General features: G+C 39.4%; 1 protein-coding gene across 1 annotated transcript in view; it reads right to left on the minus strand.

Annotated features, from left to right (window-relative positions):
- Nucleotides 1–7,473: 7,473 nt before the first annotated feature.
- SLC6A6 (solute carrier family 6 member 6) overlaps nt 7,474–23,068 on the minus strand; it is a 53,941-nt gene continuing 38,346 nt past the window's right edge. The window contains exons 10-15 of the mRNA XM_089520978.1: nt 20,005–20,117; nt 14,746–14,883; nt 13,312–13,414; nt 12,004–12,104; nt 9,901–10,071; nt 7,474–8,197 (exon numbers count right to left, since the gene is read on the minus strand). Coding sequence (XP_089377104.1) covers nt 8,057–8,197; nt 9,901–10,071; nt 12,004–12,104; nt 13,312–13,414; nt 14,746–14,883; nt 20,005–20,117 — 767 coding nt within the window. The 3' untranslated portion in view covers nt 7,474–8,056. The remainder of the gene's footprint in view (nt 8,198–9,900; nt 10,072–12,003; nt 12,105–13,311; nt 13,415–14,745; nt 14,884–20,004; nt 20,118–23,068) is intronic.

The raw sequence follows: 23,068 nt of genomic DNA on the forward strand, positions 1-23,068 counted from the left end.
GGTACAGTATCTGGTTGCTAACTGTGCAAAATATTCTGCATTAGATTAGATGTTTAGTCTAACAGACTGATTAAATTTGCATACGATACCAAACTGGGAGGGGTTGCTAATTACCCAGAAGACATGTTTAAAATTCAAAATGACCTTAACAGATTAGAGGGCTGGGTTAAAGCTAAAAAGATGAATTTCAAGAGAGAGAAATGTAAGGTCCTACACCTAGGCAGAAAAAAATGAAATGCAGCCATATCAAATGGGAGATACCTGGCTGGACAACAGTTCATGTGAAAGGGATCTAGGAGTCCTAGAAAACCACAAGAATGAACAGGAAATAAGTTAGCAGTGTGATGCAGCAGCCAAGAAAGTAAATGCAATTCTAGCTTGCAGCAATAAAAATATAGTGTCTAGATTGAGGGAAGTGATAGTACCACTCTATTCTGCTTTGATGATGCCTCAACTGGAATACTGTGTCCATCTCAATTCAAGGATGTTGATAAGATGGAGCATGTCTAGAGGTCAACCAAAATGGTGAAAGATCTGGGAGCCATGGGGGAGCTTAGGGACCCTGATCAAAAGAAAGTTAAGAGGGGGCATGTCGGTCATGTTTTTGAAGGGATGTCATACTGAAGAGGGAAGAAGCTTGTTTTCCATGGTTCCAGAGACTAGATCAAGGAGCAATGGATTCAAAGTACAGGAAAAGAGATTCCATCTAAATCTCAGGAGGAACTTCCCAACAGTCAGAGCTGTTGAAATATGCTGCCTTAGAGTCTGATGGAATCTCCTTCTTTGGAGGTCTTTAAACAGAGGCCAGATGACCATTTGTTGGGGGTTCTTTGATTAGTGTTTCTGCAGGACAGGGAGTTGGACTGGATGGCCCGATGGTCTCTTCCAACTCTATGATACTAACAAGATTCTTCCTATATTCCTATCATGCGCACACATACTTGGATGAATGTTTTGCTGAACTCTACAGACTATAGTTAGGACCATGGTGATGATACTACATTTGTGTAACTTGGCTTGATCCCCTCCCCCCAACCTGATAAAGTGGCAATAGTGCCATGACAATGACTACATACTGTTTACGAACACAGATCACTTACAGATCTGTAACTTGGGGTTATGCTTCCATCCAAGATTTCTGGGCCTTGGTTTTAAAAACAGGGCCACATTATAACAGGTGAGCAAGTTGGGAGCAAGGGGACTTATCTTGTTAAAGAGAAGAAGTGAGGCAAACATCTAATCTGTAAATTATGGAAATTCATCAGTGACACTATGGAAGGGAGCCAAAGCTTTTCTTTAGTCATGTATATGATGTTTAAATGAAGGTACAACAGGTAAGACATGACAAAGATTTGTTGACTTTATAAAGGAAACATTTTTTTATTTTTTTGTTTGCGATGATTACAAACTCATCTAAAAAAGCAAAAAGATGACTTAAAATATACATTTTCTTTATCTAAAAAGCAAAACAGATAAAACTGCAAAGTACAAACAATTACTGTATACACACAAAAAACCTAATTTTCAGGGCTTAAGTTCACTCCAAATTCTTATTCCTATACAAATATTCCATTTTGGAACAGTAAGGATGATAAACCGGTTTAAAATGTATTTTTTTAAAAAATTATTTTAAAAATTAATTTTAAAAGGACAAATCCTTTTAAAATCTTCTAAAACCCATGTGGCTACCTGTTACAGTCAGTAGTCACAAGTATGAATTTAAATAAAAATTCAAAACTGCTCAACAATGTTTTCAGTAGAATAAAGAGGTTCTCTGTCTTATTTTACAACCACAAAGCTCCTGGAATTGCATTCCTTTCACAACTGCAACAGCACAATACAGCAACACAACAGTGTTTTATTACAACAGTGAAGCTATCAGAGCATTGTACTGCCTTGCCTGGGGGTGGATGGGGGAGAGAGAGATTGATGAACTATCTCAGACTTTCATTTGGTTCCTTAGTCTCCATCCCCAGATAAACAAGATTCAGGCTGCAATCCTAAACATATATACTAGAAAGCACACCCCACTTAACTTGGTGTGTCTTACTTGCAAGTATGTATGTTTCAGAGCAGGTCTGTGTGATGGGCAGCATCTTTGAATCAAGCCTCTACTAAGGAGATAGAGGTCTGTATATTTTGGAAATGGGAAATGTAAACATATATGCTTTTAGGAAAAGGGAGAGAATGGGTTTTGCTTTGCCACATTCTGTTCTAGAAAGATGCTACATGTTTGTTCTGATTTTTAAAATAAAACTTGTTTATTTTCAGATCTAGCTGTAAATAGATAGATAGCATTGTGTCTGCAGAATTTCCATTTTTAAAGTGGAGCCATTTACAGTGAATGGTCATGTTTTATTTTCTTACAAAGAAAATATGCATGTCACATGGGTATGCTTTTTTTACTCCTCCTGTTCCATAAAGTACAAAGGTCTGCTTTGCATCTCTATTGTGCTACAAGGTCTGGATTTGTGCAGATTTAGTGCCACTGGACTTAGTGAGGCAGAAGTAGCTGAAGTCACAATACTTTGGCTTAACTGAATTGCAGACTAAGCTATCAGTAGTTGTTTTTAAAGGGGAATAGGGGAGTTCAACAGAGGCAGGTGGAAAACACAAAAAATAAGTGTAAACCAGATATGTGGTTGTACAATTTCTTGCCTCCTGCCAAAGGATTAGTACTCCAGATGCAACAGATCAATATACGACTACTGAGGTCATGTCCTAGTGGCATTCAAACCCTTGTTGTCCACAGGTGGTCAGTGATCCTTAATCCTACATACTATGCTCTGAATTCTGCCCAAGGCTGTACTCTGGACAAATTTAAGAAGATTTAGACACTGTCTGAACTGCATATTTGGCCAACTGATGGGGGTGGTGGTGTCTGGATTTGGTATCTCATAAGGGATGATTAGCCCAGTCTTTATTTTATGGGACTACAGTATATGATTCCTGGGAAAATCAAGTAATGCAAGGTAATTGAGTTTCCATAGTTTCAAAAGATTTTTTCTTCTACTTTCTCTCATAGAGAAGAAAACCTACTTTTGATCCTGGGTTGATCACTATTATTCTTTAGTTAGAATGTGATTGTCTTTGAAATGTGTGATCTTCTGCTAAATACAGTTTCATCAGCCACATGGAAATCCGCTGTGGTTTATAATCTATAGCCAGTAGCAGCCGCATGCTTAAATTAGGTAGAAGGAAAATGGGTCTTAATTCAAACCTATGAATTAATGTTTTCCCAAGTAAAGCAAGAGAACTGGATACCTGTTCAGTATCCTTTTGACTAGCAAATGGAAAGGCAATGCAAGACAAAGCATTTCTCTTGCTGCTTTAAATTTTTTTCTTGATTAAATTTTGGGAGTACAAATACTATGCTATGCAGGCCAATGCTGAATGTAATGTTCATGTTCGAGGCAAACATGACTAGCTTCCCCATGTAAACCAAAACTAAAAATATTACTCTATAAGCAAATCATGCTCCCAATTTTCTTCCATCAGTGTTGACAGACTACCTGTCTGGGAGCTATCTATTCTTTATCCATTTCTGCAGGTCTGCACTGAAAGCAGCTTAGCTGTTCCGGTTCAAATAGGAAACCGTTCTCTCAGTTTGTATTCTGACTTGTGGATTTGTTTGGACTAGATTCAAGAACAAAGATTTCTTGTGACAAGAAATAATATATATAATTCTAAATAATATATATACTTGTAATTGATGATGCAGTGAGACCACGGCTAAGAATGAATGAATGTTGACATTTTTTGAAATTTGATTAAGAGAAGGATATAAATTTCTGTAAAACAATGTAAACTGCTTCTGTCAGAGCTAGATCTGAAAATGCTGGCTAAGGATATATGTATGCCCAAATGATTTTCAATGGACATCAGCATTTGTTCCCAGTTGCTTTCTTAACATTATTTGATTTCAACCAAATGCAGAACACAGTTTAGGGAACATGCCACTTTTCTGAAACCACAAACCATTAAAATTATGTTCACATTCTCTCCCCATCACCCCACTCTTTTTGGACATGCAATTATTTCTTTGAATAAACATTTAGGTTACTACAACTCTCTCATATCCCCCCAAACAACATCTCCCCATACCCAAACCATTTCACCAACAGTTAGTCACAATACTGAATATTTAACTTCTTAGTTACAAATGACAGATAAAATAGGCCACAAATTTCTACAAAGTAAATTAGAAAAAAAATCAGTCTCTTTGCAATCATAAATAAGTAGAAAATACAAACAGTTGTTTACAGTTTTCCCATCCCACCCCAACCTACCCCCCACAAACCCACCCCCACCCATTGCCCTTTAATTTGGCAGAATCTTCTGTAGACATTCAAGAGTTACCACATTCTATTTTTCAGATATTTTGTGATGTGAATGTGTGCTTGTTAAAACAAACAAGAAAAACCTAGGGATGACTGACAGGGGCTCATGTTAAATGACAAGGGGATCCAGGCTTTACACCCCCGCCCCCACCCCACACACATTAAGCTAACTAGCCAGAATACTTCTCAAGATCACTATGTACATGACCACAACACCCTTTCACTTCAGCATGGAAGCAACAGATTCTAATGGCACAACTTAACTTTAAAATGAGCTGTCTGAGGCAACATGGCACCCATCTCATTTTACTTACAGAAGTGAAATGGATTGGCAGCTGGATTATATTTCATCTATGAAGATGGGTTATCATCCTCCTTTGCAGCAGAAGACAGCAGACTAATTTAGGGGGCGCAGGACAGGCTCTGCAGCATGTACAGCTCTGTCCTCCTACAAAGTGTAATGGTTGTGTGTTTGTTGTTACTGCCCCTGGTATCTGTCACCTGATTTGGCTGCCTCACTCTGCCTAACAATAGGGCTGGTCCTACTTGGGCACTGCTTTCTTAGCTGGAGCTCTAAAGGTACAGGACTGAGTCTCTGGTTTGTTTATCTTCCCATACTGTTTACTTGGAGCAGCCTTTCCTACCCTGGTACATTCTAGATTTGGTAGAATACAGCTCTCATCATTCACAGCCAGGATGGACAAGACTGGGAAAAGCTGGATTGACATTTGCATTTGGCTTAGCAGCTGTTCTTAGATTCTTTAATTCCTTTCTTCATTCAACAAAATATTGCAGCATCTTTAGTGCAAAATGCACTGAGGAAGTTAGGGAAATTAACAGTTAATATCAGCTTCTGAACTGACTTTGTTGCATCTCAGTCGTATGAATGATTGCCAAGTCTGATTTGGCTATGCTTCATTAACTTAAACTGGAGCCCTGCTTCAGAATGCATTAAGAGTTTGGATTACAGATGCCCTCCACACCTCACAAAATTAATGGAAAACAGTAGCTTTCCTTGAGTTCCTTACTTATCCAGAGTTAACCTTTTCATTAGCCATAATTCAGCAAGATTTGCTACTGGGCTGGGATTTGATGATAATCATCATCTTGGAAGTGTTTGATTTTGAGCTCACAGTTGGTTGGTTAGTGGAAAAAGAAAGCACCCTGATCTCTGCCACTGGTGTATATTGAAAGTTTAATTCCTTCACATAAAATATATCACAGACTCCACTCACTATATAAATGTATGTATCTGTATACAAGACACTTGCAAATAGCTGTGCTTTGGTCCTTTTTATTTAACATTATTTCCATGCTATGTAAAAACTAACATAATTTAGCAAGCTTGTATGTAACTAACATGCAGTGGCCACTGAAAGCATAGAAGACATGTTATTTATTAAAGTAATTGTTGGTTTCTTAAAATACATTTAGGAATGTTTTCAAATACTGGTTTGGTTCCAGTTTAAACTACAGTATCTGTCACTGACAGGTTAACCAGGGAGTAATAGCACAGATAAAGGCTTTGCTTCCACTTCTGGTTTATAATCCTGACCATGTTCATTTGGTGCCAATACTCACTTAAATGGGGGGAAGCATATCCCAAGATCAATGCCCATATGAAAGGCTAAAGCCTTTATCCAACATAGAAAATTGAGGATAATAAAAAAGAAAACACAGGTTGTCCAAATTTAAATTTTCCAGAAGAAAATTATTATTTAGAAGTGGGAAAGCTTTTAAAATTTAGACTATTGATGAAAATCTTGTCCAGGTGTTTCGTGCCTCATCCAAACCAAAATGCCTTTGTAGCTTACTTCAACTCCTTGCACTTCCTCATCTCAGTATTAATCAGGAAATGATGGCTCTGCTTATGCCTGTGAAGACTGCAATCTATGTTTCTATACTCCTTGTCTCTCACGTGTTGTCCTTCAGCACTTTGTCTTTAACAGCTTCTTTTTCTGTGTCGGTTTTGATCAATATCTGACTTAACTGACTTTTACGGTACAGGCCCAACACTCCTTTTTGTGTCCTGATAAATGATAAATTTTGGCAAATTTGTGATTTAAAACAGAACTTTGAATTATACATCACTTTTGCAGTATCTACCTACTCTTTGACCCCAGCCTAAAATTCAAAGAAAATCAAGTGAAAACCAGTTAATTTCTCAAATACAGCCTTTTACAAATAAGCCAATTCCCACATTATGTTCTTGACTCAAGTCACTCTCATGTCTCTGCATACGGTAAGAAGGGTTCAGGGATATGCTGATTTCGCAGAGAAACCCTTCTGTGAGTAAGCCAGCTGTACTCAGGGCTTTTTCAGACGTCTACATATACACTTGTCAGCAAAGATCCTACATGTAGTGTGAGAATTCTGCCCAGGATTCACAATTGCACTGTGATAATCCCCATTGCTGGTGAAAAGCAGAAGGGGATCAGAGAACCATCTGCCTTTGTTGCCATAATCAGATGCAGACGGAGCATACCTTCCACTGAGATCTTCAGTGGGTCATGTAATTGGTCTGCTTCTGGCTATGTTCCCATAGCCAGACACTTCTCTGATTCCCTCTGTTCTACAGCGATAACAGAACGACCATGGGGATGGGGCTATCATAGCTCTGCTGTGAGTCCTGGTGGGGCTTTGGATGTTGTGGAGAAAGAGAATACTAACTTCTACATTGACCAGGAAAAAAAACATACACAAGCATAAAATAGACTTATGCTTGTGCATATTACTAACAAGATGCCAGTGTTGTGGTATCAGATACAAAATCTAGTTGAATGACTAAGGAGAGAAGTCCTTTGATGTTAGAAGAAGCAGAGCCTCCCTTGAGCAGATCTTACCTGGCTACATATCTCACAAGCCAGAACGATTCTGCCACATTTTTACATGTTGTTTGTGTAAGAACTGTTCTCTAGAGATGGCTGTTGCTTGCATTGTTCCCTTGGTTCCTAACTGCTCCCAATCCCTAACCCATATTGCAGCTTTTCCAATTATACACACAAATAGATCCATACACAGATCATAGCAAACAAAAAAGCATGTACCCTTTCCTGTTTAAATTCTCCTCATTTCAACCAGAGGAAAATAGTGCTATACCTTTGAAAACCAGTTTCTTCTAATAATATATACATTTTTCTTTTTCTTTTTTTTAAAAAAGCAAATTTCTCCAATGAGAGAGTTGCTTTTTAAAGTTTTTATTTTACCCTGTTCCCAACCACACCAGCACCTAAAGAAATCTGAAACTTGTACATGCATATATTCATATATGCATGTGTCTGTGGAATCCTACACCTTTTTACTCAGAAGTAAGTCCCATTGGGTTCAGGGGCAGATTCTCAAGTAAGTGTACATATAGGACTGTGGCCTGTATTATACTGCTGGTGAGAAAAATCAACTCAAGTGGTAAGGTGGTGTTATGAGTAGGAGTTAGTTAGATATGTTGTGTGGGGAAAAATATAAATTCCTGCAGTGTGCCTAATTTGATATGATAGCTCTGCCTCTTAATTAGAGTGAGAGGCATCTGCTGTGATTTACTTTACAAAGTATTAAAAAATAAAAACCAAAACACACACAAAAAATAACGTTCTCTGTGAGAAATAAAAATAAATCCTAGTGCAAATATAAAGCTCTGTAAACCTGGTCCTATGAGAGATTTCTATGGTTAGTAAACGGCAGTTTTAAAGCAGGCGGTTCCTCTCATAGAGAGAGAGAGCTCACATCATTGTCTCCACGATGATATGAGTTGGCTTGATGAGATCACCGTTGGCCACACTAGAAGGGCAGAATGGAGTAACAATCTCTGTTTCTCTGCCCCACTCACTTATCTCACGAGGGGCAGCCACAGCCTTCACCCTCTAAGGAGAAAAGGATACATGAAAATTAGAACAAAACACACAATAGTTTTGAACTTGTACATCATATTGGGGAAAATAATCCTAATTTAAATCATATTTAGACTAAGTAGTAACTAGTCAAGAGAAAGATCTCATGGTCACAGCAAACATGAAAAATTCTTGTGTCACAGTTGTGATAGAAGCAGATTCCATGTGAGGAACTGTCCAAAAAGGGATCACATATATTGGAATGTTTCTACGTAAATCTTATCAATTCTGGAACACTTCTATAGTAATCTGTGGTACAAGTAAATTAGGACTTTGGCCACCCAGTGAAGCTGAAATACAGGAGAATAATGACAGATAAAATGAAGTAAGGCTAGGCAAAGCTCTATCATGCCTACCCCAGAAACAGAAGAAGGACCCTCCCTCCATTCCAACTGCCATCATCCTGGCCACAAAGGGAGAAAAAGGGACTGGCAAAGCTCCACCATAGAAGAACCACTGGATTTGAACCCCTTCCCCAATGCCATTCCCTTCTCCTTTTGTGTCATGTATTTTTTAGATTGTAAGCCTGAGGGTAGGGAACTGCGTAATTAACAATTTGTAAGCTACTCTTGGAAGAGCAAGGTATAAAAACTGAATGAATGAATGAATAAATAAATGAATGAATAGCACTTTATAAATAGCATAATTACACCAAAGAATTCACTATCTCAAGTTGTGGCAATGCCCATTAGTCTGGGGAAGCTTTAAATGGAGATTATAAAAATTTGTGGAGGATAAAGTTTTCACTGGTTACCAGTCATGATGGGATATAGACTAATTCCAGGATCAGAGGTAGCTGCTAAATTCCAGCTAATCAGCTCTCCGTATCCACAGATTCTTTATCTACTGATTCAAACATCCACAGCTTGAAAATATTTTTAAAAATATATACATTCCCAAAGGCAAACCTTGATTTTTCCATTTTATACAAAGGGCATCATTTTACTATGTCATTGTGCTTAATAGGATTTGAATATCCACAGATGTTGGTACACGTACCAAGGGCCGGGGGGGGGTCTATGACTGTAAGTTAATTTACAACTGGGAACTGTAGTCACAAACTAACATTTTCAACCTCTAAGCATCACCTAAACTGACTTGCTACAGCTGCTCAACAAGCATTCAAATATATGGAGGAAAATTAAGAGATATCTCCCTGGATATTTAGTTCCAAGGAGGTACAGATCTGCAAAGACGCACTTGGGGGTAGATGGTTTTATACCCATGTAGTTTGCAATGTTTGCTAAAAAATCTGCTGATCTGAAACCAACTTGTGTTTGCTCACAAGGATCTCTAACTTATAGTAGCTTTCCAACTAGTAGACTTAATATGCACTAGCACTCTTCTCTAAAATTTAAATATTACTAAATGACAAACATTTTGATTAACTACACTGAACTTGGTTTTTTTAAACAAAGAAACTCAACTACACCCAGTTTTAGGCACTGAGGAACATTATGGGAAACATATAAGTGCTTATGCAATGGCCACCTATGATGAAATGAATGACTATGAAATCACTGTTACAAGTACAAGATTTCTGGTGGTGTATACTAGAAGAACCTCTAGGTATATAGCAAAGCAGTGAAAAGGAGACCAGGAAGACAGCTGCAGTGAAAGTCACCTGTGCAGGGCAATGTTTGATTTTACTGGTTTCCATACTTCATAGTATTTACCTCAATGAGAGAGCCATCTGACTGTATAATGCGGACAACCATAACAAGTGGGATGCAGATCATAGAAGAAAGGGCAAGAATCCAGCCCAGGCCGATTGCCCAATCAGGATAGATGTACACTTTGTTGTAGGTCAGTGGTGTATACTTGGCCAAAGAAAAGATAAAGCACCCCTGTGCCAATAAAGAAAACAAGAAGAGGTAGATTCAAGACATGTTGTAAGAGTTGTGAATTTCTGCATAGATTTACAGAGGCAAAAAGAAACTGAAGATGATAGTGGCCAAAATCTAATAAGCATGATGGCAGGGCGTTAAGCCTCCACTAGCATAGTTGCCTCAGTGTCTGGATTGGTGGCAGCAATGGTTCCTTCTTCCCTATTTCTTCCCGGTGGGTGAACCAAGAGCCAAAGACATTGCTGATGCAGCTCCATGGTCCCAGCCAGATTCACTAAGGGGGTGCACCTGGGCATGGTCTGGTTGCCCTTGTACATCGGGGGAAGAAAGAAGAGCCTCTGTCCCCATTGTAACGCTGCCACTTCTCCCAGCGTGCAAGAGGAGCCAGGATGCACCCAACTGCTCTTTCTCAGTGGATAAGTGGAAGGAGTGTGAGCTACACCCATAGGTCCTTTGGCTGTTGTTGTCAATCCATGGCAAGAGCTGTTGTACAAGGAGGCACCTCTTTTGCAGTAATACATACATGGTAGCATATGTTACCAAGTACACACTTAGCAGCAGCTAATTTAACCAGCATTTCAGCTTCTGACAAATTTTTGCCTCCTTATCCCTATGTTGAAAAATATATGCTTAGGAACTGGCATAAGAGGCTAAGTAACTTTATAATGATGTATCTATGTCTCAGTCATTATATACAACCCTTTTAGTAAACTGTGACAGTTTGTATCAGGGCATCCTGCATAGTGTCCCATTGCACACAGAGAGGCCCCGCTTCATGACAAGGCATTGTGCAAGATGCTCCAATATGCACAATATGTCCCCAATGACACTACGGTAGCTCTGCTTGCAGAATGGTCACAAGTATACAGCTATATTTCTGTTCCCCTCCTGAAAATACAAATGCTGTGTAATGAAACTATTTAACTTTCTATGACTGTAAGTTAATTTACAAAGATGCAACTGCCTAACAGGATGCCAACTCCCCCCTCCTTTTTAAAAGTCTGAGTCACTGTTTTCTGCACCTCCTTATGCAGAAGTTTTACAACTGAGCAAACTGCCATCTTTGTTGGAGGCCTATGACTGAACAGACTACAACCATTACATTCTTTCTGTTTCTGTAAGCATCTGCCTCTTACCAATTTCTGTGTCCCTGGAGCTATACTGCCACAGATGAGCATGTACATATCCATACAGTGCAGCATCATTTCTTTACTGTGTGAGCCTAGAGCTCTCTAAAGAATTCTGTTGTAAACAGTACATAACTTTTTCCAATTTTATTCTCCAGATCATTTTTCCATCCAAGTTTTTAAAAAGGTGTTATTTTTGTAGCCAGTGTAAACACTTAGGATATTCAGAAGAGTTTAGCCTTTATATATTCATAACACTGCTGATTTGTTTTCACCTACCCAAAACGCAGTGCTGTGTTGTGTAACAGGCCATTTACTCTAATGCATGCTTACTCAGAACTATTGTGTTTAGTGTGGTTTGTCTCTCAGTAAGTATGCACATTTGTAGTTCACCTTAAAATGCTGGTACTGTAATAGCATCCTATGGATTTTAACTGCTTACAGATCTCCAATGACAAAACAAAGAAAGTGAAAAAGATTTTTTTCAGAAATATGTATCCTGCCTTTTGCTGCAATGTATGGAAAGATGCTTAACCACATTTTAGCCAATATGGGCCTGAACAGATAGGCCAAAATAAAGCTGTTTCAAGTCTCTTTGGAGGTATGCTATTTAAATGATGCAAGCGTCCTAAGAGGCCTGAAGCCACGCCAAAGCCACGCTCCTGTCCTAAGGACTGGAACACAGCTTTGGAGCAGCTTCTGGCCTCTTAAGATGCATGTGTCATTTAAACAGCATACCTCCAAAGAGATCACAAAGCAGCTTTATTTTGGCCTGTCTCTTCAGGTCCAAAGTTTCAATACTCACCACACAGAGAATTGGTGTAATTACAATCCAGCTCCATTTCATCCAGGGACCAGGCCTGTAACCAATCATATCTTCAATGGCATCATAAAATTTGTCAGCGCCTGAAGTTCAAGCACAAGAGGAGAACAAACTATTAAGGTAAGGTAAAGGTATTCCCCGCTGACAAGGTTGTCAAATCGTGTCTGACCACAGAGGGCAATGCTCATCTACATTACTAAGCCGAAGAGCCGGTGTTGTCAGAGACTACTCTGTGATCATGTGGCCAGCATGATTGCACAGAACACTGTTTACCGTCCCACCAGAGTGGTATCTATTTATCTATTTGCACTTGAATGCTTTCAAACTGCTAGGTTGGCAGAAGCTGGGACTAGTGATGGGAGCTCACCCCATCATGTGGCACCCAGGGCTCAAACTGCCAGCCTGCCTATCTTGCAATTAACAGAGTCAGTGTCTTAACCACTTGAACCACCACATCCCATATGAGCCACCGCAGCCCATAAACAAACTATTAGTTTGGATGTAATCCCTGCTTCAGATCTAACCTTACAACTAGTTTTATAACCAATTTTTGAGATGAAAAGTGTTTCTCTGAGGAGGGTGTAAGGCATCTTACAAAATCCCTATGTTTCATTTTTTTTGTACTGGGCTTTTTGCATGGTTCCTTTAACCTTTTCCACCAGTGGGATTTTTTTAACCTTTAAAAAGGTCTTCTTCTTTGTCCTTCACTGTGAAATGCAGGAAATCAGACGTGAAAACAATAAACACTCAGTGTGATATCACACAGCTAATCAGATCTGGCTGCACTGACAGCCAGTGAAGGCAAACATAGCACCACCTCCCTTTGTGTGAAACTTTGATCCAGCTCTATGTTAACACAGGCCAAAAAAATATCCTTCTATACTCAAATGAACATATAGATGTGAAATTTTTCACAACTATTCAATGTTATCAGAAAAATTGCAGAAAGAGAGGGTATCTTTCAACTGTTACCATTGCCCCCTTGAAATTCACTACCCATCCAGTTGCACTCCATTCTCCACCCTGGATGTGAAATGGACAATTATTACTCCATATTCTCAGGATGGCACCTAACTCTACCTCTAATGAAGAAAAAATCACTCTTCACTACTTAAAAACATTAGATTTCTCTCTCTTTTGTGTGCGTTTTTCGCCATTGCTTCTAAAAACAGCCTTGTGTCTAGCCTAGTCTGCAGGGTTCTCATTTTCCAAGGCTCTGCAGTTGTTGTTGTTTTATTGTACTTGTAGAGAAGGGAAGAGGTCATAACTTGGCGGGGGGGTCTTACTCACCATAAACCCAGGCTACAGCAATGCATTCAAAGAATGCGACCCACAAAAGGCATACACCACTAGCTGCATAGTAGTCAAAGAGTTGAAACACATACATGCCACCCTAGAAAAGAAGGACATAAGTGGGGAAAAACAGGAGTATTATTAATATATGACTGACAAACATAACAAGTGTGAAAAGCAAGTTGACTTTGATTACTATCCTTCACATCTATGAATCACTTTGCAGAAGATTACCCATCCACAAATACTGCTGCCAATCAGCACCTGGAAGTTCTAAGGGCACCAGGTCCCCTCCTGAATCTGCACTTATTTCTAACAGAAAGGGCATTTTGAAAGAGATGGTGATTGACCAAAATTAAGCTACCCAGCTTAATCAAGTCCAGTGCTAAATACTTTTAGGATGTACTTGCTTCCCAAAATATAGTATTTTAGGATGGGCATTTATAGAAGAAGAAAACAACTGGTCTTCAACAGAAATTGCAACAATGAAATTAAAACTGTAAGTATGGCTCACCAAGGAGCTTCCTAATCGATGGGTACACATCTTTTCCTTTCTTTCCTGCAAACATTTTACCCCAGTTTTCTACCATCTTTTAGAAGATTCCATTACCAAAATATTACTTCCCACTTGCTTTACTTCCAACTCTTTCCACTAGATCTACAACTTGACAGAAAACAATCTCTGCTACAAAAATTCTGTGTCACAGGTACCTCTGGTGTTAAAACAGCCTTAGGGAAATGCAGTGCTGCATTAAAAGGTCAATAATACAGAGCTTAAATTGACATGGACCACTTTGGCACCCTGTAGGTACAAAAATATGCCTCTACAAAGGGGCTCTCTGTTATTTTTATATAAACTAGCACTGAGCAGTTCTCTTAGGACCTGCCATTTAGACTGTCAGAATATCTGCCTATCTAGCCTATTACTGTCCTTTCTGTCTGGCTGCAGTGACTCTCAAAAGTCTCAAGGAAAACAAGATTTTAAAGTCACCTAGGCCGCATCTGCATTGCAGAAATAATCCATGTTGACACAACTTTACCTGCCATAGCACAATGCTATGGTATTTTCTGATTTGTAGTTTTGTGAGACATTTGGCCTTCTCTGTCAGAGTTCTGGTGCCACAACGAACTACAGTTCCTAGAATTCCACAGCATTGAGCCACATTAGTTAAAGTGATATCAACATAGATTATTTCTGTACTGAGTATGCAGTCCCAGGGATGTGAAGAACTGAGAATCTGGGACCTTCTGCCACCGAGCTACAGTCCCTTTCCTCTCATATTGTACCATTTGATTTCATAGAAAGGAGTAATGTCAGCACTACAACACAAACATGTTGACATAAATCCATTCTATGAAGTCAAATGGATGGGGGGGAGGGAGAGAGAGAGAGAGAGAGAGAGAGAGAAGGCACCAGATGGATTCACTTACTTCAGTCACCATAGATAGTCCCAGAAGATAGCTGAGGAAACATATTATAGCGATGAAGATTTCCCGTCGGTAACCCTTCCTTAGGAAGGATGGGTACAGATCAACTAAAGATGTGATCTGTCCTTCAACTTCAACAAACTGGAGAAGAACAAAAAGAAATCCACCTTGAACAAGTGCCACATACTGTATGTGTTTCATTCTTTTATAAAAAGTACCCCTTGACAACCATGTTGGCACTTTTAGTGAAATCAAATTCACTAACTTGCTTAACATTTCAGCCAGTCAAAGTTACAGCATGTAGGTGACGTTCAGTTTGGACCATGCTCTCAGGAAGCTGGCTGATTTCCTCCTTCTACAAGAATCTGTTGCCTTATTGCTCAGGAAATAGCTGGCTGCTGTTTACACCCCCACCCATGAGCAATATCTGGTGTGACAGGCAGAATCAGTGACCATGTCACAATTCCCCCTTGCAACAGAGATGGCATCATCAGTCAACTGTTTTCCAATTGACAAGAGAACAGACCTCCATCAACTGCAGCAGTTGCTACCTAGTAAGTGGGATTGAGAGATTTTACTGGACTGGTAAAGGACTGGAAACACATTGTATATACATTCTATATATATTCAACCTTTGAGCTGTGATGTAGATCAAATAAACACCCATGGATCAAGTACTGTGAACCAAGGTAAGATGTTAAGATCAGGGAAATCTCAGGACTGCAGATACGCATCCTTTTGTAAAATTGATTCATCTCACTGTAAACTATCAAAAGGGCTTAAAAAAACCTGATGCACATTAATCATCCCATTCCTGCATTTTTCTATAAACACCAAGGAGAATAATCACTGAGGATATAACTTAATTTTTAAGGCAATTTATTTGCACAAACTACGTAAAAAGAAGCCAAGGGAAAAGCTACCTGTGTTTTTTTTTTTATGCTTTTATATTTTTTATTTTATTTTTAGTATTTTAATTATGATTGCTGATGAAATATTGCAGCATTATAGGAGGGGAAGCTTCTGAAGAAGGCCCAGAAACCTCAGTTCAGAATACAGCTTCAGGACTCTTAACTGGACTGGTTACAAAGTAATTGGCTTAATTGTGGCCTGTGATCCTGTACCAGCTTTTAAGGGCTGATACTGACTTTTATTTACCTGCAAGGTTTGAAAGCAGGGTAGTTGAAGGACTCCTATCTCCAGATGTATTTTATTCTGAGGGTTTTCTTAGCTTTACTCATTCTATAAAGCCTCCATCACATAAAGTGTTAAATCACTGTTTGGATACAGTAAAGGGCTGTTGCATGTGAATAGACTCAGGCTCAATCCAGATAAGACAGAAGTACTGCTGGTCAGTAGGAAAACCACCCTGGGAATGAGATCACAGTCTTTTCTGGATGAGGTTGCTCTCCCACTGTAAGATCAGATTTGTAGCTTGAAGTGCTCTTGGACCTAACCTGGAAAACCAAGTTACTGCGGTGGCCATGAGTGCCTTTTCCCAGCTTCAGCTGACAGCCAGTTGTGCCCTTTCTTGGTCAGCCAAAACAGTGCTGTTCTTCAAGACACTGAGTGTTTGCAATTGCTATTTTAACTGTTTCAAATCTGGATTTTAGGATTGTTTTTAGACTGCTTTTAGGAGTTTTTAAGGAGTATTTAATGTGTTTTAAAATGTTTTTATCTTTGTTCTGTTTTAATTGGTTTTTATTTGTTCATTGCCTTGGAAGTCCTTGTGGTCTGGGAGGCAATACCAAAATACTTTAAATAAATAAATCTTAGGAAAGAGTTTTTATACTCTGGTATTTAGTTTATGGCATGCTTTTCTTAGAAAGGGTCTCCTGACACCTACCTATGTCATTTCACCAAGTGAAAACTTTCCTATCTGTTCCAATTTGTTTTATCGTCTTTCCTATTTCTGCTTGGTATTCTGTAAATGGTATACGTAACTGTAAGTCAATCTTATACTTGTGTGTGTGTTTTTTTGGTCAATCCTTAGATTTGTATTCCCTTTTTATCTCCACACCAACCAAAGCCACTCTAGATCTATCATAGAGTAGTTGCAGTCCCTCCCCCACTTTCCAGCCATTTCTTGCCTGGTGAAAGCACTGAGAGATCAAGTGTTTGGCTATACCCCATCAACCAGATATAGAAGTTTATCGCACCGAGGATAAAACGTTCCCCGATGCGTTACAACATGCACGTGCGGGAGCGCGCATGGAGTGTGATGGGAATCAGATGGGGCCCAGAACGCTAGTTTACTGCACGGCAGAATGCCCCTACTGCCACCGAGCGTTCCCATCGGGTTCCCATTGGATTCCAGGGGACACCATTTCTGGGCACGCTTTGAAACCGTCCCCAGAAATGGCATCCCCTGGAACCCGATGGGAATGCTCGGCGGCAGCGGCAGCGTTCTGCCGTGCAGTAAACTAGCGTTCTGGGTCCCATCGGGTTCCCATCACACTCCGTGTGCGCCCCCACGCGTGCATATTGTAACGCATCGGGGAATGTTTTATCCCCGGTGCAATAAACTTCATAAATTGATTACATCATCTGCTGAGCACTTTCAGTGAAACTCAGCAATGATGTAGGTATTTTACTTCAGGCTACAGGAACATAGCCAGATGCTTCTACAATCACCACAGCTCTCGTCAGGCATGAAATGATCGGGAGAGTGCTGCAGTGACTCTATGGCAGATCTAGAAGTTCAGGAATGGTAAGACTGTAATGTTCCGCATGTGGAAATAGTGTGCTACACTAGATCATACAGGATCGTGAACTCTGTATGCTTTTTTATTGATCAGTTTTAAATATGCTTTTATTCTCATTGTTGAGACACCTTCTAAATTCAGTAATGGGATAGGTTATAAATATAATAAATATATAAATATAATAAATATATAAATTTTATTTATTTTATTAATACATATTGAAGGGCACTATAATTATATTTGGGTTACAGCCTGAAAACCTAAAATTCCACAAAACTATGATACAGCAATGCAAAGTATTGCAATAAAGCCACAAGACCTAGTGTTGCTATTTTTCTAAGATTCATGGATAGTTCATAATAGTAAGATATAACTTTCATCCATTAAAGGTTCACATGTCAACCATTTTTACTAGTTAATCGATGGTACCTGGCATTATTTATCTATCCATATTCATACATCACTTTAGGACATGCAGACTACTAGGTCAAGTAATGACCTGTGTATTTGAAAAAGCCATCACAAACTACCCATCACTTGAGGAAACCAGTTTTGAATCTCCTGAGAAGCAGTTTTTCCCCAGGCCATTGATGAACACATTCTGTTGTAAATCATCAAGTGTGACATCTAAATATATGTGAAATGCTTCTATATATTAGCAGTATTCCATCCTTATACATTATCCTCTTAGTTTACTGAACATGGACTTTAAGACACATACAATGGGCCCTTGGTATCTTCTGGGGTTTGGTTCCAGGAACCTCCCTCCCACCCCACCCATGGATAGCAAAATCTGTGGATGCTGAAATGCCATTAAATGCAATGGCATAGTAAAATGGTGGCCCTTATTTAAAATGGCAAAATCAAGGCTTGCTTTTTAATATATATATATATATATATATATATATGTATGTATGTATGTACATACACTATTTTCAAGCCATGAATGCTTGAATCCATGGATAAAAAAAATTGTGGATACAGATGGCTGACTGTAATATTTGTTTGATGTTTAATTATTAAGAACCATACAAGTACCTAGCTCTGTATGGCTAACCTTTAAGGTACTTGATTAAAATCCTTACTTCCTTAACACTTATATAAAAGTATTCTGTTTTTCTTCTTTCTGTTACAATGTAATATGTAGTCCAGTTTGCTCCTAAACTGCTCTAGCATTCCAAAATCCTGCTTGACAGCTATCCAAAAGCAAACAAAACATTAAGAACTCCAATTAGTTTTAATTATTCTACACAGTGAGAAATGACTTAAAATTACCAGGCAACCTTCAATTTACATAAGTACTTGGTTGCAGAACCACAGCTCTGAGCATGTTTTAACATTCAATTTGGAAGTGATTAAAAGTCGCTCACTGGAGTTCAAAGATTAAGCACTAAAGAGCCATTTAGAACAAATGGAATGCTTTGCCAATTTAAGAGATCAAGTGAGTAACAACCAGAGGGAAAACTCCACTAATCTCAACTCGTGAGAGGTTTTGAATTCAGTAAACTTTCTGCCCCTGTCAAGTAGATTTATTTAACATTAAAGCCACTTTCCTGAAGAATAAACAGGGGCTTGTTAGTATAAAATCTAAAGCCATCTAAAAAAACCCACCAAACCACAGCAAAACTATGCAATTTAGCATTTGTCTAGAAATTATTAACAGATATGTTTGTGTCATGTAAAGAGGTCTTGGTGGAGTGGAAGCATCGTCTCAGTTCTGGAGGGAATTACAACAATATGCACTGCACAATTAGTCCAGCTATGCTGAAATCAAATTTTCCACTGGATTTGGGAGGTATGGCCTAGTTTTCAATTATGTTGAACTCTGAAAGAACTTAGAAAATTGAAAGGCGACACATGCAAGAGTGTTTAGCCCCTCAAAAAACAAACTCCAAAGGGTGGCCTTGTATCTCTTTTAATTAGACACAAAGTTGCTGAATAACTTAATTAGCTCCTTCATATACTGTAAAACAGTGCATATGGTGACACTGATTAGCGTATCTCAAAATACACTGGTTAAATAAAACAATAATTGAATTGCAAAGGGCTGATTAAGAAGAAGAGCGAGCAACATCAGCTTAGCAGGCTCCACTTGGGCTTTTGACATTTCCCCCTACAGATTCTTCCCCATCTTGGATTTCTTTTTGTGCCATAGAAGGGACACCATAACCACCGTGGTGCAGCATTATGACGTCCCTTGTACGCAGAGCTGTTTGGGCGCAGCACATGAGGGACATCATTGTGGTACACCCCGTGTAAACAAGGATTGTTACATTTTGCTTCTCTTGCTTTTTTAAGCAAATGTGCACATAAGTTACCAAACATACTGTATCCTCCTGATCAACAGGAGATATTTAAACTGCCTATAAAATTCCATGGATCTCTATGGCAGAAAGTAGACAACAAAGAACATTCCTGCCAGGCTAGAAAGAGAAGCAACCTTTTTGGATTGTTTGTCTGGAACCTTTATGATATATTTTCCCTGGAGCAGAAATAACTACCAGTTTAAGTACAGGTCTTTATTACACGCTTCTATGTTTGTGCTATGGTTACTCACCTGGCTGTCCAGGCCAAGCAACAGAAGCATAATAAAAAAAAGGATAGCCCAAAAAGTTGGGAGTGGCATCATAGACACAGCTTTTGGATAGGCAATAAAGGCCAAGCCCGGACCTAGAGGAATAAAAAGAGAAAAAAGGAAAGGGGCAAAGGGAGAAGATGCAGTAAATAAGCCATTCATTCTTCAACACAAGACCCCTCTCCTCCCGATATGGATGCTTGGTTCCATTCAGATAAACCCAAACCCAACTGAAGATTCCAGAATGGAATTCATTCGGATCCTTTATCTGACAAAGAAGCATGCATGATTAAAACAGGAACTTCAATTATCAAACCCAAAAGCCATTGGTTATCCATTGACACCCTCACCATCTGCAACAAGCATGCCAAGAATGGGTCCAACTCTACAGACATGGTTCAGAAAGAGAATATGATACAACAGTGGCTTTCGGAGTAATTGAGATGGAATTACAGAATGACTATTTCCTGTTGCCTTTAAGAACAGAGAGGAAATCATGCTCTAATTTCCTCTTAGATTTTAAAAGACTTAGCAAACAACACATGGACAAGCAAAAACCACAAGTTAGTTCTAGGGCAGAAGTGGGAAAGGGGGTGGACCAAGGGCTGTATGGAGACTGCCCTCAGTACTTCCACAAACTGTTCAAAGGCCCTGACACACAGAACCCCAAGTTTTTACAGCACCCGGATTTGGGGCTGAAAAATATAACACATTTTCAATGTGAAAAACCAATTTGTGGGCTTATCTGATGTTGTTTTGGGGTTGTTCCCAAGCCCCAAAACAAACACTAACCCCCCCCCCCCAAACAGCCAGAGAGATGAGACCCAAAATTCAGTGGTGTAGGCTGCTGGGCTCCAGAACAAGCCCATCCATTCTAGGGGTTGGATTTGCACTCAGCAGGCTACATTTTGTGCTGCTGTAAACCTCTGTAGTTCTAGTAGTGCCAACAAAATAATATTTGCAGACTGCAAAAAAAGAAATTTCCACTAAAACAAAATGATTGTATGAATGGTCAGTCACTGGCCCTTTCCTGTTAGGATTGTGACTGCATCAAGTTAATGGCTTACCCCAGTTAATGGCTGTAATACATTCATTTGCAGTTGTTTAACATCGTCACTAAAGAACATGCATTTGCAGTACAAAATAACAGCCCCTTGTCCATTAATTCTGAAAACATGTTGACTGAAACAAGGCTAACATCTCCTAGTTCAGATTAATGACAAAGTCACTGACAGATTATCTTGAGGATGCCCAACTAAACATCAAAACCAAGTTCATTTCTACAGTGCAAAACATTAATACATTGCAAGGAGATAATTCTTTTTTATATCAGTGCCACCTCTGCAATTTTTGAATGTAAAGGGGAAATGTTGCATCAACACTGCCCATGCAAGCCTTTGCTTGTATAAAATAGTTTCAAGTGTTAGAAAGTTCCAGTGCCAGATTAGAACACCCTTTTGGTTGCTGGGGATTTTTTTCTGTCTCAGTACAGCAGAAGAATATTCTCTGCATATTAGCACTTGATCACTCATTGCTTCTGCTACCTTTCATTTACCATTCCACAAAAAAGAGATCAGGTTTGTCTGCATGACTTCTTTCTCTGAAACCCGTGTTGACTTTTTGTGAAGAAAGCAATGCCATAATCACAAAAAGTCAACACAGGTTTCAAAGAAAGAAGTCATGCCAGACAAACCTGATCTCTTTTTTTGATAAAATTACTAGCTTGAAGTAATGAAGGGAATAAATGAAGGGAATGCTGAATAAATGAAGGGAATGCTGTGGATATAGTATATCTTGATTTCAGTAAGGCCTTTGACAAAGTTCCCCATGATATTCTTGCAAACAAGCTTGTAAAATGTGGGCTAGACAAGGTAACTGTTACATGGATTTGTAATTGGTTGACTGGCTGAACCCAAAGGGTGCTCAACAATGGCTCCTTTTCATCCTGGAGAGAAGTGACCAGTGGGGTCCCACAGGGCTCTGTCCTGGGCCCAGTGCTATTCAACATCTTTATCAGTGACTTGGAGGACAAAATTGGGGGCATACTTATCAAATTTGCAGATGACACCAAATTAAGAGGAGTAGCTAATACCCCAGAGGACAGGATCAAGATTCAAAATGACCTGAACAGACTAGAAAACTGGGCCAAAGCTAACAAAATGAAATTCAACAGGGAGAAATGTAAGGTACTGCACTTAGAGCGGAAAAATGAAATGCACAGATATAGGATGGGGACACCTGGCTGAACAAGACTACATGTGAAAGGAATCTAGGAGTCCAAGTAGACGATAAGTTGAACATGAGTCTACAGTGCAATGCGGCAGCTAATAAGGCCAATGCGATTTTAGGCCGCATCAATAGAAGTATAGTGTCTAGATCAAGGGAAGTAATAGTGCCACTCTATTCTGCTTTGGTCAGGCCCCACCTGGAATACTGTGTCCAGTTCTGGGCACCACAATTCAAAAAGGACATTGAGAAACTGGAATGTGTCCAAAGGAGAGTGACTAAAATGGTGAAAGGTCTGGAAACCATGCCCTATGAGGAGCAACTTAGGGAGCTGGGAATGTTTAGCCTGGAGAAGAGAAGGTTAAGAGGTGATATGATAGCCCTGTTCAAATATTTGAAGGGATGTCATATTGAGGAGGGAGCAAGCTTGTTTTCTGCTGCTCCAGAGACTAGGACCCGGAGCAATGGAAGCAAGCTACAGGAAAAGAGATTCCACCTCAACATTAGGAGGAACTTCCTGACAGTAAGGGCTGTTCGACAGTGGAACACACTCCCTCTGAGAATGGTGGAGTGTCCTTCCTTAGAGGTCTTCAAACAGAGGCTGGATGGCCATCTGTCGGGGATGCTTTGATTTGGATTTCCTGCATGGCAGGGGGTTGGACTGGATGGCCCTTGTGGTCTCTTCCAACTCTATGATTCCATTTTAAAAACTAGAGAGGTACAAAAAACTGTACAAGCATCTAACACCCCACTCCTAAATACATGTGCTTTGGCCCAAAAAAAAGCTTTATCACTGATAACCTCATTAAAATTAACAGGA

Source organism: Sceloporus occidentalis, unplaced genomic scaffold (assembly GCF_023333645.1).
Source record: "Sceloporus occidentalis isolate IW3139 unplaced genomic scaffold, rSceOcc1.0.p SCAF_1, whole genome shotgun sequence".
NCBI lineage: Eukaryota > Metazoa > Chordata > Lepidosauria > Squamata > Phrynosomatidae > Sceloporus > Sceloporus occidentalis.